The sequence below is a fragment of the Lemur catta genome, chromosome 16 (assembly GCF_020740605.2).
Source record: "Lemur catta isolate mLemCat1 chromosome 16, mLemCat1.pri, whole genome shotgun sequence".
Classification (NCBI taxonomy): Eukaryota; Metazoa; Chordata; class Mammalia; order Primates; family Lemuridae; genus Lemur; species Lemur catta.
In genome coordinates this window covers 3,063,811-3,078,907 of record NC_059143.1, presented here as the reverse complement: position 1 = coordinate 3,078,907, position 15,097 = coordinate 3,063,811, and the positions used below count along the sequence as shown (strand labels likewise).

The 15,097-nt window shown below is 51.2% G+C and overlaps 1 protein-coding gene across 9 annotated transcripts in view; it reads right to left on the bottom strand.

Annotated features, from left to right (window-relative positions):
* Positions 1 to 77: 77 nt before the first annotated feature.
* Positions 78 to 15,097, bottom strand: part of GNAL (G protein subunit alpha L) — a 153,180-nt gene continuing 138,160 nt past the window's right edge. For 2 of the 9 annotated variants that reach the window (XM_045527793.1, XM_045527794.1), the window contains exons 6-12: positions 14,099 to 14,153; positions 12,127 to 12,200; positions 9,867 to 9,925; positions 9,401 to 9,521; positions 6,818 to 6,948; positions 3,591 to 3,658; positions 78 to 250 (exon numbers count right to left, since the gene is read on the bottom strand). In XM_045527793.1, coding sequence (XP_045383749.1) covers positions 104 to 250; positions 3,591 to 3,658; positions 6,818 to 6,948; positions 9,401 to 9,521; positions 9,867 to 9,925; positions 12,127 to 12,200; positions 14,099 to 14,153 — 655 coding nt within the window. In that variant the 3' untranslated portion in view covers positions 78 to 103. Of the gene's footprint in view, positions 2,272 to 3,073; positions 3,163 to 3,590; positions 3,659 to 6,817; positions 6,949 to 9,400; positions 9,522 to 9,866; positions 9,926 to 12,126; positions 12,201 to 14,098; positions 14,154 to 15,097 lie in introns of all 9 variants that reach the window. The other 7 variants (XR_006729268.1, XR_006729270.1, XR_006729269.1 and 4 more) reach the window with 7 other exon arrangements.

Below are 15,097 nucleotides of genomic sequence, written 5' to 3'. Positions count from 1 at the left end.
CTCACTACCTCCTACCACGGCTGGGGCTGGCGGACAAGCAGTCCGGAGGAGGAAAGGGTCCTGCGGGGGAGGGGGAGGGGGAGGGGCGGCGGGGGGGGCGTCCTCACAAGAGTTCGTACTGTTTGAGGTGCATCCGCTGGATGATGTCACGGCAGTCGTTGAACACCCTGCGGATGTTCTCTGTGTCCACGGCACAGGTGAAGTGAGGGTAGCAGTAGTGTTTGCCGTCGCCCGTGGCCGTGCTGATCCTCTGCAAGAGAGAACGTGGGTGCTAGCCCGCGCAGCCGCCATTCCCCTTGGCAGGACAGCCAGGTGACACCGCGCAGGGGTGGGAGGCTCCGGGGGCGGTCTGTCCGCTTGCTTCCCACCCGGCGGAACCGTCTAAATACCCAGCCCGGGGCAAGCTCCCCAGAACCTCAGCTTGTCTCCGTCCGCGGGAGGCTGGCCGGCCCTGGGCAGGCGCAGTGGGGGGAAGATCTTCCAGAAACGGAGGTCTGAACCCCAGCTGTGCGACAGAACTGTCTGCAAAAATGGAAGTGTTCTCTGTCTGCCCTGTCAGTACGGCAGCCACTATTACCAGCTGACCCAGGGACTGATTTCTAATTCTTTTAGTTTTAATTAATTTAAATTTAATATCCACCTGACCCGTGGTTCAGTAACAGACAGTGCACCTGTCACGTGGCCGCCTGCTCCACACAGGTGAACTTCAGCATTTGCTAAGGGGCGTCCCCTGGCCAGCACGGCAATGTTGGAGGGTGGTCTGGGAGAAAAGTGCTGTCGTCACCTAACTCTGGGAAACACGGGGTTAAACGTCATCAGTTACGCTCTGCGAGGACGTCTGAGAGTGAGGTGCGTGCGGGCACCGTGGCCTTGGTGGGGTGAGGTGTGGAGAGAGGCGTTACCGCAGAATTGTGTCCCCCAAATTGACGTGCTGGAGCCCTGACCCAGCACCTCAGCTGTGGCTGTGTTTGGAGACAGGTCCTTAAAGAAGTCATTAAGGTAAAATGAGGTCATGGGGGTGGGCCCGGGTCCCATCTGACTGGTGTCCCCCTAAGAGGAGACCAGGGGCACCGGCAGGTGCAGACACGGGAGGGGGGCGCCAGAAAGCCAGGGAGGGCCCCCCAGGCACTGCCCTGCCGGCTCCCGGCCTCAGAACCCAGGAGATAATCGTGTTGCTGCAGCTGCTCAGCCTGTGGAGCCTGTGGCGGCACCGAGCCTTCGAGGCCGAGGCGGAGGCCTGGTGGCGCCACGTGGCCTGGGCTGCCTGCGCCCGCCTTCCCTCACGGCATCCCGGGAGCAGCCTGTGTGGCCGGAAAGGCCACTGAAGACGCCTCACGGGACACAGCTCCTCGGGCTTCTCCTGAGTGTGTCTTTTTCATTATTAAACTTATGGACACTGAATTGAGTAGATTATGTATCTTTTTAATCCTCCAGCACCAGGTGAGGGGCTTGGCGCGCACCGCAGGTGGGGGAGCGAGTGAGAAACGAGCTGCTTCTGCAGTGATCTGACTGCTCCGTCCCGGCCAGCAGCAGTCCAGGGAACGGAGCCGTCACAAAGCTCCCGCGATCTGCGAACTTCAAACAGTCTAATCTCTCCACCTACCTGACTTGTCCACTGATTTTCATGAAAAATGACAGAAATAAGCTCGACCAGGAACACTGGGCAGTCCCAGGCTCTCTGCTCAGCCTCCAGGCCTCTTAGGAGATGGAATTCAAGGTAAAAGAAATCTCAGGAGAGCTTATAAAATACCAGGCAGACTGGGGAGGAGACAAAACACTAAGAAGGGCTCTGAGAAGCCCGCGGCGGGAGGGACAGGACTGTCCACTGTAACTGGCAGGACACTGGGGCTGACCACTTGGCTCTCCCACTCCCGGCTTCCTCAGCTCTAGGTTCCTTCTGCCTCTGGGATGGTTCATCTCCAGCCCCACGGCCCGCTGGGGAGAAGAGGCCTTGTCTGGGACAGCCCCTCCTTGTGCAAGGACTGTGCCGTGGACGGAAGAACGTTCACAAAGCGAGTGGCCTGTTCTCGCCATGCACTCAGCCTCCTCTGCCCAAACTCACCTTTGTCCCCTCCTCCAAGGACAGTGTCCTCCCCGTACCTCCCTCTCCACTGGCGACCTTTATTCCTCTCTTCCCCTGGGGCCCATGGTACCAGAGTTACTGTTTCACCCGAGACAAGCTCCTGTCCAGATGAAATACTGATACGGAACCGATTCTGCAGTCTGCTGGAGTTAGAGGTTCCTGCTCAGAACTCATCGCCCAGGCAAATTCTACAATTCAAAATGTAAGTGGATAGCTCCCACACCTCTATTTCCCTGATCTGCAAATTGCATAAAAGCCAGCTTTTGTCCACTGTCAGAGAGTAAGAGGTTTGTCCAAGACCTGCATGGTGGTGATGTGCCCACTAATTTTGGGGGGGTGTAAATGCCTTTGCCTTTCTGATATTCATCCAAACGCCCAACATTTGCACACCTAATTACCTTTTAGTTCTCACTGGAATAGCATTTTAGGGAACACTTTTTATGTGTCTTTATATTCTATGGTCTTACAAGATGCTCCTGACAAAAGGGATCTCTGGATCTGCTACTGGATTCTGTCACTGAAGAGATGGGCAGCGCGTGGCAGCACAGCGAAGGCTCGGGGACTGCAACGGCACAGGAGCCCGTCTCGCTGCACTTGACAGCGCGTCCCGCATGTGTGCAGCGGCAGAGGCTTTCCCAGTGCCACCTGCTCACCTCTTGGGGAGCTCTTGTTCCTCTGAACTCTCTCTGGGGACTGGATTTTTTATCACACTCACTTTCCATGTGCGTGGTGGGAAGAGGGCAGAAAAAGGCAAGGCTGGGGGTCTGATCCCCCTGGGAAGGCCCCACTGTGGACCATCCCAGGGCTGCCCGGGCTCAGATTCCCCACTTCCCCAGAAGTAACAGTCCCTGGACACGGGTTAAATGCCCTTGGGAATGTCTTGGCATTTACTGATTCCAAGCTAGTAAAAACTCATAGCCAGCTACACCCTGTAGGTTATTCAAAAGAAAATATAGATAGATAAATAGAGCAAACGTGGTAACACTTTACCAAACGGCCAATTTGGGTGAAGAGTATATGGGAGTTACTTGCACAATTCCTTCACTTTGCATGGAAGTTTGAAATGATCTCAAAATAAGCTGAAAGAAAATAAAAAGGAAATGTCTGAATTTGAGCAGGTCCATTTTTACATTAACCTTTGGCCTGTTAGTGCTTTTGGATGGAAGAAGAGTATGAATGCTTGTGTTATATACTTGGTTGAAGGCTTCCGTCCTTTTTGGAGAATAGAACAAGTGAACAAAGTCTAGACACCTAAGTGCCCTTCCCCAGGGGCCATGTTCTCACCAGGGTCTTCGCAAGCTGTGTGACCTGGGTGAGAAATCCAACCTCTCTGCACTTCAGTGTGCTCAGCTGTGAAATGAAGGTACCTACCACACCTCTTCTTATCACTCAAAGTTTTGGGGCAGAGTAAATGAGATCATGAAAGGGTAAGTAAGTAATGTGTAAATTGCAAAGAATAATACAACTCGAACGGGGCAGGAAAACAAAGGTTAACAAGATTGCTTACCAAAAACAGATCCCGGATGAAGAACTTGGCTCTTGTAACTTTGGGATCTTCTCCTGCATCTGGAGTTGCTGTGGAAATCACAAATTTCATTTAAGTGACTTGAAACAAATACAGAACTCTATGCAGACACAGAAGGAATTACAGCTTTGGACTGTTGTATAGACATAGCACTAAAATACAAGTATGGCAAGGCAAAAATGAAAATGTAATATTTATTCCCCTCCTCCTAAATCATTTAAATTTTAATAGTTAGAGCTGTGATAAACTTTTCTTTGGTGTTGCTATGGTCTAACCGTGTGTGTCTCTCCAAAATTCACATGCTGAGTCCTAATCTGCAATGCATCGAATGGAGGTGGAGCGTCTGGAGGGTGATTGGGTCATGAGGGCTCTGCCTTGCTGGCTGGGATTAGTGCCTTTATACAAGAGGCCCACGAGAGCCCCTCGCCTCTTCCACCATGTGAGGCAGACCGAGTTGCACTATCTCTGAAGCAGAGAGCCTCCCTCACTAGACATGGAACCTGCGGGCGCCTTGATCTTGGACCTCAGTGCCTCCAGAACCGTGAGCAACGAGCTTCTGCTGTTCATAAATTGCCCAGCCTGAGGGATTTTGTTACAACAGTCCCAACAGACTGAGGCAAGTTGGTGGGGGGCAGCTTCCACTCACTGAATGAAAGCATCCCACTGAGTACTGACCAGACTGAGCCCCTGAGCCCTTCCTGCAGGGCTATGGCGGAGAGGAGAGCTGGGCGTCTCCTGGTGCTGGGACAGGCCTGGCTCCCGGCTCGGCCTCCTCGGCCTTGCTCGGAGGAAGACCTGCTTCCCGCTCCTGCACAGACTCAGCTTCGGGAGCCCTGATGGAGACCAGCTGTAGCAGGCCCCAGTGGCGCCAGGTCTTCCTGAGACGTTCTCCCCTCAAGAGTCTGTGTTCGTGGGACTGTCCCACTGCTTTCTGTGACCCATGACATCTGTTTTCCTAAGATCTAGGCTACACAGCTCAGTGCTCTCATCCCTCTGTCTTCTCCGAGGCAGGGTCTGTGAGGGCGTCATCACTCCTGCGGGAGCAGGTAAGGGGTGGCGCTGGGGGCTGAGTCAGGCCTGGGCTGCAGACCTGCCGTGCTCTGCCAGAGGGCAGGTGCCCGGGCAGGGGAGGGGCAGGGCACCCAGTGAGGGGTGGGCAGGAGGGCGGGGCACCCACTGTGGTTCTCAGCCCGGGCTGTGTGCTGGACTTGCTGGGGAGCTTGCAAAGTTGTTCACCTCAAGAGATTCTCACATCATGCATCTGGCCGGACGAGGCCCTGGCTGTGCTGAGGCGTAACTGACATGCACTGAAATGCACATATTTTAAATATCCTCATCCCCTTGGCAATCCCTGCTAGGCAACCACTGACGTGCCTCTGTCACTATGAAGTCTGCACTGTCTAGAGTGACTTTTAGCCAAATGGATCCACACAGCATGGAGTCTTCTTCATGTGGGTTCTTTCACTCAGCACCACTACTGCGAGTCTCTTCCCTTTTATTGCTGAGAAAGTGCGAGCTGAGACTCTGCGTGGTCAGTGGGCTCAGGGTGAGGTGGGTGCCCTGGGAGGGGCGGGCGCAGAGGGACATGGCACGACACGCGGTGCCTGGGGAACATCAGGCACTGGGCCTCACACTGTGGCCCACAGCCTGGGGTCCCCTTGGCCACTGGGCTGGGTGTCGTCTTTAACATGCCCACTGGGGCAGGCCGGCCTCAGTGTATGGGCCATTCAGCCATGGCAGCGGTGCCCCGTGGCTCAGAAAGATGACTTTGGCAGAAGTTCAGAGAATGTTCTGGAAATGTGAATGGCCAGACACAGGGAGGTCAGGCAGGAAGCTGTGGCAGTCGTGGAGATGAGGGTCATGAGGGGCGGGGCCGAGGTGAGGTGGGACAGAGATGGCACTCTGGGGGTGCGCTCCACAGAGCTGGGCTCCTGCCCGGACTGGGAGACGCTGAGGACCCTGCGTGCTGGGAGGACGGTGACGCGGCCACAGCTGGGGAGCAAGCCACGCCCTGGCCATTTCCCATAGGCAAGGGGCACACAGCCTTGGTCTTGGAAAGGACGTCACCAGCCTAAGTGAGGTTAGAGCAAAGGCCGTGAAGAATGTCAGTGAGAGTCACTGTGACTTATTTGACCCTTGGAAAGAGCCGGGACTTGGGGCCTGTGCTGGCTGATACCCTGGGAGCTGCCGAGCTGCTGGCAGTTCCCGAACGTGGCCCCGCGGCGAGACCAGAGGAAGGGCTGGGGCACAGGCCCACTCCCGACGTCTGTGTAAGGATCCAACGTGTTCAGGACTTTACCATGAATATACCTACATAGAGCCTGTGCCACGGTGGAGAAGGCAAAATTGATCATAATGAGCAAGCTGAATGATAAATGCAAGTTTTCTTTTTCACTTTCATTGATGATAAAAAAATAAATCTCCCAAATCTTCACTTTAGTTTCCAGGGAAGTCCCTTTCATGCTGCTTTATCTAGCTTAGGGTGCCGGCTGCGAGAAGCGCTGCTGCTTTTCCTTAAACAAGTCACTCCGTCAGCCCCTGGTGACCCTGGTGCTTACTGAAGCGCAGCGACTGGAGCGGTGACCCAGTCCTCCCACTCGTCCCTCCTGGTTTTAGCACTGAGTGCCCCACGTCCCAGGAAACCCCTGCTTCTCAGGTGGCCTGGGATGGTTGGTCACACCCTAGTGAAAGTCACCAATGTCGCAGGCAAAGACATGGCTGGAGACAGGAGCATGCGCACAGTGGCCGAAAGCGTGGCTTGGGGACAAAGGCTTCAAGGACTGCCCTGCCTTCACAGGCTCTCCCTGCATGGCCTCGAACACAGTATGTCACCTCTCTGCCTCTCTTTCCACAGGAAAACATAATAGAAACTCCAAATAAGGTTACTGTGAGGGTGAAGGTAGGGCTGTTCGTCACAACAGACCGGGCTGGAGGCACCAGGGAGGAGAAGGTGCCCCACACTCCAAAACGCCCCTTTCTCTTGCCGCACGGCTGGAACTGACAGCGACTCTGAAACATTTCCACACGGAATTAATCCTAAACAGGATGTTTCAGTACTCTAGTACTTTAGGATAAGGGCAGTAGAAGAGAGAATTAAATTAATTGGATTTCTTAGATTAATCAGAAGTGTTTGAATTATAGTTATAGGACTTTTGAAAAATCAATTGCTTCTATTCCTCGATTGTGAGCACTGTGTTTTGAAATCTTACCATCTTCAGGAACAGTATAATTTGCATACTCTGGGAAATAGTCTTCAATTTTTGATTTCCCTGCCAAGACTTTTTCTGCCAGCATATCCTGTTTGTTCAAGAACAAGATGATAGAAATGGTCCGTAACCACCTAAAAAGGAGAAGAGAAATAAACATACAAATTTCACATACACTAGTGTGTGAAAAGTCCTTCTAACATAGAAGTTGCTAAGTTAAAAGAACACTGTCATCTTCCTAAAAATGTACAGGATTGTGAATTGATTGGTGCACCACTATCCTAATTCCATCTGCAAACAATGATAGACAAATATAGGTATGCATTGAGTATCCCTAATCAGAAAATCTAAAATCCAAAATGCTCCAAAATCCAAAACTTTTTGAGCACTGACATGATGTTCAAAGGCAATGCTCATTGGAGCATGTCATATTTTGGATTTTCAGATGAGGGATACGGAACCAGTAAATATAATGCAAATATTCCAAAATCTGAAAAAAATCTGAAATCCAAAACACTTCTGGTCCCAAGCATTTTGGTTAAGGGATACTCCACCTGTAGCTAATTCAGCAGTCTGTCACCTTCTCATTCAGACTCACCGGGGACATAAATGTATTGGTAACAAAGCTAAGATTTACCTATGTAATGAATACATTTGGATTTCTATGGTGTAATTTACCAATAAAGGGTCAGAAAACACACTGGATGACGTTAAAGTGTTAACAAAACGATGCATGACTCATTAGCTAACCATACAGAGTGCAATTAGCAGCTGGCTTGGTGCTTCTGCTTTTTTGCCTCCTTTGAACAGGTCTAAGGTTCTCCAGACTTGGAGTATGATATTAATCAGATGTAGATTCACTGCACTTTATATGACAAGCTAAATGCAGGAGGCTCAGGTACAGCATAGGGAAGTATGAAAGGTCTCTGTTCTCATGTTTCATGAAACAGAAGCTGAGAACTGGCTTAGAATGAGTTCAGCTGTGCAAATCAGCAAAGACTTTGGAAATTCCATTACTTCAAAGGAATCAAGCTGATTAGTCTATAGGAACCTTGCTATAAATTAAAAACATAACCCATTTTCCTCTCACATGGAAATAGCTTTACTGTTTCTTCTTGTTATAAAATATACAGTCTTTGCAAAAACAAATCTTAAATTATAGAAAAACGTCTAGAAAAAATCCAGTGTAATTACACCCAGAGCTACTTACTATTAGAATTATGTTTTTATGCCCAGGTTTTCTTCTATGCTCCCACATATTTATAAAAATAAGATCATGATTTTTTTTTTTGAGACAGGATCTCACTCTGTCACCCAGGCTGGAGTGCAGTGGCACAATCATAACTCACTGCAGCCTCAAATTCCTGAGCTCAAGTGATCCTCCCACCTCAGCCTCCCAATTACCTAGTACTAGAGGTACGCCACCATGATTCGCTAGTTTTTCTATTTTTTGTAGAGATGGTGTCTTGCTATATTGCTCAGGCTGGTCTCAAAGTCCTGGCTTCAAGTGATCCTCCCACCTCAGCCTCCGAAAGTGCTAGGATTACAGGCATGAGGCACTGCACCCACCTAATCATGATGTTTTTAAATCTGGTTTTTCATATAACAGTTGTGGTCATTTTCTGTGTGTGTGTATAAATTTATAATAACTCCAAAGTATTCTTCTGTATACCTGGTATTTCCAACCCTTTGTCTTTCCCATCAACTCTTTTAATATCATAAAACTAAAGATGGTTGTTGAACACTTGATAGAGAAACACTTTTCCGATAATCCAAACCTTTTGCAAGGTCAATTTATGTTTCCTGTCCTCCTTGGTGATATTTCTTCCTAAATATTTCAGAAGAGACTTTGATTTTTAACTAAGTGTGTATGTACTGTGTGTGCCTGCTGGGTGTCCCTTTCTTAAACGGTCATCTCCGTCACTCTGCAGCGCTAGCAGTGTCAGACATGATCGTGTGGTGACTGTGAGCGGTAAGGGATTTTAGAGATCTTCTAGTTATCAGCAGATGTTCTAAACTGGTACTTCCTAACATTTAAAAATCAAATAAAACCAATTTTGAACCCTATGTATACCGTCATCCCTTAGTGTCCACAGCGGATTGGTTCCAGGGTGCCTGTGGATCCCCAAATCCAAGATGCTCAAATCCCTGGTATAAAATGCTGTATTATTCGCATAGAACCCACACACGTTCTCTGGCATCCTTTCAATTATCTCGGATTACTTATAGTACCTAACACAATGTAAATAGTTGTTACATTGTTTTTTGTTTCTATCATTTTTAATAGTTTTATTGCTATTTTTAGTTTACTTTAGGGTATTTCCAATCTGCGGCTGGTTGGCTGGTCAGACTCAGACCTGCGATACGAGGCCGGCCGCGGTCTCAGAGCCCCCCGGGTGCGCCAGGCGCTTTCCCTGTCCTCAGCACGTCTGCACGATGGACGGACTAGAAGGTCCTTCTTACTGTTTGGGTTTATCAGTAAGGAAAGAATATATTCGAGAACAAGTATGAAAGTGAGCTACGTGTATTTTTCATAAAAGAAACTTTGCAATCTAATGGTGAGACTGAATTTGTTATTTTGATAACCTGTTGTTCCAGATGCTTTCAAAAAGGTCCAGGGATTCTCTCAGCCTGTTGGTGTTGTTGTCCTCCCGGATCACCATGTTGTAGCTGCTGCAGGCCGCGACGTAAATGATAGCAGTGACGTCTTAGGGTGAGAAAAGGGAAAAAGGGAAGCGCCGTCGTTAGAAGCAGTCACTGTGGGTTACGATAAAGTCCCCACCCGACACGGAATGACTGGAATCTTCACTGCGTGAGTGGCTGTTTCAGTGGTCACGAGATGAGGAGCCCGCCCAAAAGGTGACTGTAAATTTGGGGTGCACGAGTTCTTTATTTATAAGGCTGACATCTAGGGAAGAAGGATAATAATCTTCTATAAAATGCTATGCTTCGTATGCTAGTTAAAGATTGTCTAATTCAAAACAGTTAAACACAGCCGCAGAGGTGAGTGTTAGAATTCACCCCCGTCTCCCCGCGAGAGCACGAGAATCACCATTAAAGCACTGGATCCACTTTCTTCTCTCGTCCCGCTGGCCGCCGACGTCGAACATGCTGTGGAAGAGCAACGGGAAGACAGTTATTTGGGGGAACCAAGTGCACTTTTGTGCTTTTCTCCTTGGCTATGGGCAGGCTCCAGCCCTTGCCATGTGGGTCTGGAGTCGGCTCCGGCCACTGTCCCGCCCGCACCATCACCGCTGGTGTGATCTGGGGTACAGGTGACTCTGCCTGTCCCGGGCTCCGTCCCTCCTCTCACCCCATGGGGGTTGTAGAGGTGAGAGGGCATGACACAGCAGGTGGCAGTGTCCAGGGGCATACAGTGGGGGCTTAATAAACGCAGCGGTTTCTAGTTTAAACTCCCTGTTGCTCAGAATTTCAGGCCTGAGTATAAGCTAAGGCCCTGCCCGGGGCAGATCCTTCTTAGGACTTGTCCCAGCTCTCAGCACTCATGTCCTCCCTCTCCTGGAGAACTGAGAAAAGGTCCCCTGTTGACCTACCTACATCGATGTCCATCTTGGTCACCAGCCTCCTCTGCCCTGTGCTCTGTGCCCCGCAGTGGCCGTTCCTCACCTTCTTTACCACCTCTGCCCCGGCCCGAGCCTCTCCGTGGGCGCTGGCTGGGCGTGCACACCCGGTTCCCTCTGGTTCCTCAGCCACGCCCGGGGCTGGCCAGGCCAGGCGCGGGCCCTCTTCTCACGACCCCTTCTCAGTGCCCCCCTCGGTCTGTGCCACTTCTCCCTCCGCAGTCTCTCCCTCGACCCACCCGAATTCTGCCAGATCTTTCCAACCTCCTCAGGCGTCTCTGGCTCTGAGATTCCTCCTGTTCCCAAACTTCCTGCATGTGCTTTAGGACCACACAGGCTGTATGTAATTGTCCTGGCAGGTTTGTTGAGATCTTACTAGATTTGCATCCGTATGCTTTGCCATTAGCACATGCAGGGCACGAGGCACTTTATGAAAACATATGAGCTGATTAGCAGAATACTTTTAAACAAAATCACAAATGTACGGTAAAACTTCATTGTTCATAATTCCACCATGCCAGGGACTCGGTTACCATGTGGACAAAACCACAAATCACACCAACTCTGAGCTGCGCTGTGCACCTCTCTCGACAGTGTAGAGAGACTTAGCTGGGTTTTATCCAGGATGGACGTCCTGGCAGTAGCGTCATGAGGGGTTCTCAGGAATGCATAAGTGGGTGCCCATCACCTGTGCACCGGGGAGAGTGCTCGGCCTTGCGGGAGTTTCAGAACGAGCAGAACACAGGATGCCTGCTGGTGTGTCACCGCTGCCTTGCTGAACAGAGTCAGACAGGCCAAGGGTGACTTGGGAAAGGTGTAAGGCAGTGCATCATCAAGTGCTGGCTGCACACTAGATGCAGGAATTCCAAGGAATCACCGTGGGCTGAGATTTGAAGGGTGCTTTGATGACAGACCTGCGGGGTATGCTTAGGCTACGGGGCATCTGGGGCTCAGAGGGCGGGGTGAGCAAAGGCACTGTGGCAGGAGGGGCTGGGTGGGACGGAAGGACCCTGACTGCAGTCCAAGCTGGTGGGGCAGGCGGCGGGTGGAGGAGCAGGCCCGAGGGTGGAGGCTGGTGACAGGGCTGGGGTTAGAGGGTGCAGAGGCGATGGCGAGCCCCAACCCTTTTCTGCAGAGGAAGAGCACGATCCGAGCTGTGCTTTGGGAAGAGTCATTTCCCAGCAATGAGCAGGGTGGGCTGGAATGGGTGAGGCAGGACACGGGGACCAGCCAGGCCCCTGCTGATATGGGGGGAGGTGACAGGGTCATGGCCACAGGACTGGCAAAGAGCACACCGTGCACCAGCCTCTGTGGAGGGAGAGTTAACTGCTTCTCCTGGGGAGGAAAGTGAAGCAAACAAGCTCCTACAGAGGAGTTCGTGCCTGGGCAGCCCAGACCCCCCTGGAGACAACATGAAGTTGCCAGTTTCAGTTCTCAAACTGACCGTGCATCCCGCACATGCGCCGGAGGAATTAATCTGATGAGGCTCCTGATCCAGCAAAAGCACCAATCGAATCCACAACTCGGATGAGAACATTGTTTTCTTTTCAGGTGTTCTCATTTCCACTTTAAAGAAGGTGGTGAAAATGAACACTTCAGCCCTTGCCAGAGTTCAAATCTCACCCACGCTGCCCTTATCCGAACGGTCACCACCAGCGTCCCAGGAGTAAGCTGCCTCAGGCCCCACAGCCACCGTCCCAGCTGCAGCTGTGCTCTTGACGACATACTCACTGAAAGTTCACTTTGTCCACCTGGAATCGTGTCTCAAAAATCCCCGATGTCAGAACTCTGCATCTGAGGAGGTCCTGGGGGCAAAGAGCAGGAAGTGCACAAGTTACATTACTGTTCTCCTTCATGGGAAAGCCCTGGTGGGACTGTAAGAATTGAATTTCTGGCCAGGCGCAGTGGCTCACGCCTGTAGTCCCAGCACTTTGGGAGGCCGAGGCAGGAGGATCACTTGAGCCCAGCAGTTCAAGGTTACAGTGAGCTGTGATCGCACCACTGCACCCCAGCCTGGGGGAAAATGTGAGACCCTGTCTCTAAAATTAAAAAAAAAAAAAAAAAGAAAAAAATCAGGCCAGATGAGGCGGCTCAGGCCTGTAATCGTAGCACTCTGGGGGTCTGAGGTGGGAGGATTGCTTGAGACCAGGCTGAGCAACAGTGAGACCCAGTCTCTGCCCAAAATAGAACAAATTAGGCAGGCACAGTGGCGTGCACCTATAGTCCCAGCTCCTCAGGAGGATCACTTGAGCCCAGGAGTTTGACGTTGCAGTGAGCGATGATGACACCACAGCACTCTACCCAGGGTGACAGAGTGAGACTCTGTCTTACCCAAAAAAATCAAAAATTTAAAGGAAACAACAATAATTAAAAACTCGGATGAATGTTCTCTGTTTCATACTCCAGAGGAAACATGATTAATGTATCGGTTTGTTCCTTAAACACTTGATAACTGTGGTTTGGTTTCTTTAAGACTTTTTTTTTTTGTCATTTATGAAGGCCTCTTACTGATTGCTATGCACCTGACAGCCAAGTCACGGCATTTATCGTTCTGGAGGGAAGATCTCTGCGGGCGTCCTGACTGCAGAGCCGCCTGCTGGCGTTCTCGATAGTTTGGGGGAGAAACCGTAGAAAGTGCACTCTGCACTCGTGAATCTTGAATCCCATGGACTGGTTCATTTTAGATTTACTCTCCCTTCCTTGCACGTTTCTGTTCTCTCTAAGATAAAAGACGAAGTGGCCCTGAGGGGACAAGAAAGCCATGTAGCCTCACAAAGCTGCCATCTCTGGTACATTTGGCAGATGCCAGGGATTTCTTCCTGACCCCAAATGCATTGCAGTGTTAATGAGGAAGCCACTCTGCCATGACTCTGGAAGAGTCCCACGCCAGCGTCCTCCCACGCCAGCAGCACGGTTCAGGACAGCCTTCAGGGACTGACTGAAGACTAGGAAGCCTGAATTGCTCTGTCAGATAATTTTAAACTCTTGGAGTCACCCTCAGAGAGAGACAAACTTCAGGGGGAGAAAATCTCAGACCTCCAGGGGAAGCCGAGAAGAGAGAGCCTTCGGGGGCTATAGACGCTGGGGAAGTTGGACAGAGACCCCCTAACTTCCTTGGGGTTCACTAGCTCTAGAAGCACCTGGGGGCTCCTTAACTGAGCACCCCGGGACCTTGCAAGTCTCTGCAGCTGCCTGCGGGCCAGGGGGCACAGAGTCCCTCTCCGCTAGTTACAGCAGTAGGGTGCTTCTTTCTGGCTCAACCCACCGGAGAAGCTCAGGCACTCCTGGAAAGTTCGCTATGAGATGGGACCCAGTCCCAGGGCCGCTGTGTGTGCAACTGGGAAATGAAGGCTGAGCTCTCCCGCTGATGGCTCGGGAGGAGTGGGATCGCACGCTCCCAGTGTGCAGGTGCTGGCTCGGGAGGAGTGGGATCGCACGCTCCCAGTGTGCAGGTGGGCCTGCTTGCATGCTGGCAATTTAGACAGCCACTAAGTGTCAGAGTCCCCAGTCAGGGGAGCAGAGGCGCAGGGCTTCAACATGCCACCTGCACACGCAGGGGCAGCACAAACAATTTGAAAGTCATTATTTTAAGGATTCCAACCCCCCACCCCCCGCTTTAATCCTTTTTAAAATAATCACTAGTTAATATTGGGAATCAATCCTCAAAGTTTCCAACGGTGGTGGCGGGCTCTGCTCCACGTACCTGGTCCGTGGGTGTGTAGTCAACCAGACTGACGCTGTCGATTCTTTCCAGGAAGCTGCAAAGAAAGCGGCACGGTTGAGACGTGTTCTCTGCCCAGTTTCCCCTGGGGCTGCCGGACACATTAGTGGGACACTGACACAGGTACAGCCACCTGGTACAGGCGGCAGGTCCTTTCCTGAACACACATTTGTCTGGATGACACAACATCCCTGACCCGGGGCAGAGGACTGCATTTGTTCTTCCTTACTGCCACCTTCCCTCCTCTCTCTGCCCCACTACCGCGGGGCAGGTGGGGGCTACTCAGAAATCGAGAAGGGGCTCGGCCCCCCTTCCAAGGCTAAGCTAGTAGAAGAATGTGTTGCAATCAAAACAAAAAATGGAAGGTGGTAGATATTCCTTTACCATAAGGTCCTACTCAGACCCAAAGTTGTGTGTGTGTGTGTGTATGACTGTGAGTGCGCACAGTGTGTGTGTATGAGTGTGTGTGTGTGCATTAGTGTGTCTGTGCGAGTGTGCACGATCAGTGTGTGTCTGTGTGTGTGTGCACAGTGTGTGTGTGAGTGTGCACGATCAGTGTGTGTGTGTGAGTGTGCACGATCAGTGTGTGTGTGTGAGTGTGCACGATCACTGTGTGTCTGTGTGTGAGTGTGCACGATCAGTGTCTGTGTGTGAGTGTGCACGATCAGTGTGTGTCTGTGTGTGGGTGTGCACAATGACTGTATGTGTCTGTGTGTGAGTGTGCACGATCAGTGTGTGTCTGTGGGTGAGTGTGCACAATCAGTGTGTGTGTGTGAGTGTGCACGATCAGTGTGTCTGTGTGTGAGTGTGCACGATCAGTGTGTGTCTGTGTGTGGGTGTGCACAATGACTGTATGTGTCTGTGTGTGAGTGTGCACGATCAGTGTGTGTCTGTGTGTGGGTGTGCACAATGACTGTATGTGTCTGTGTGTGAGTGTGCACGATGACTGTGTGTGTCGGGCACGCCTGGCAAAGCCTGTTA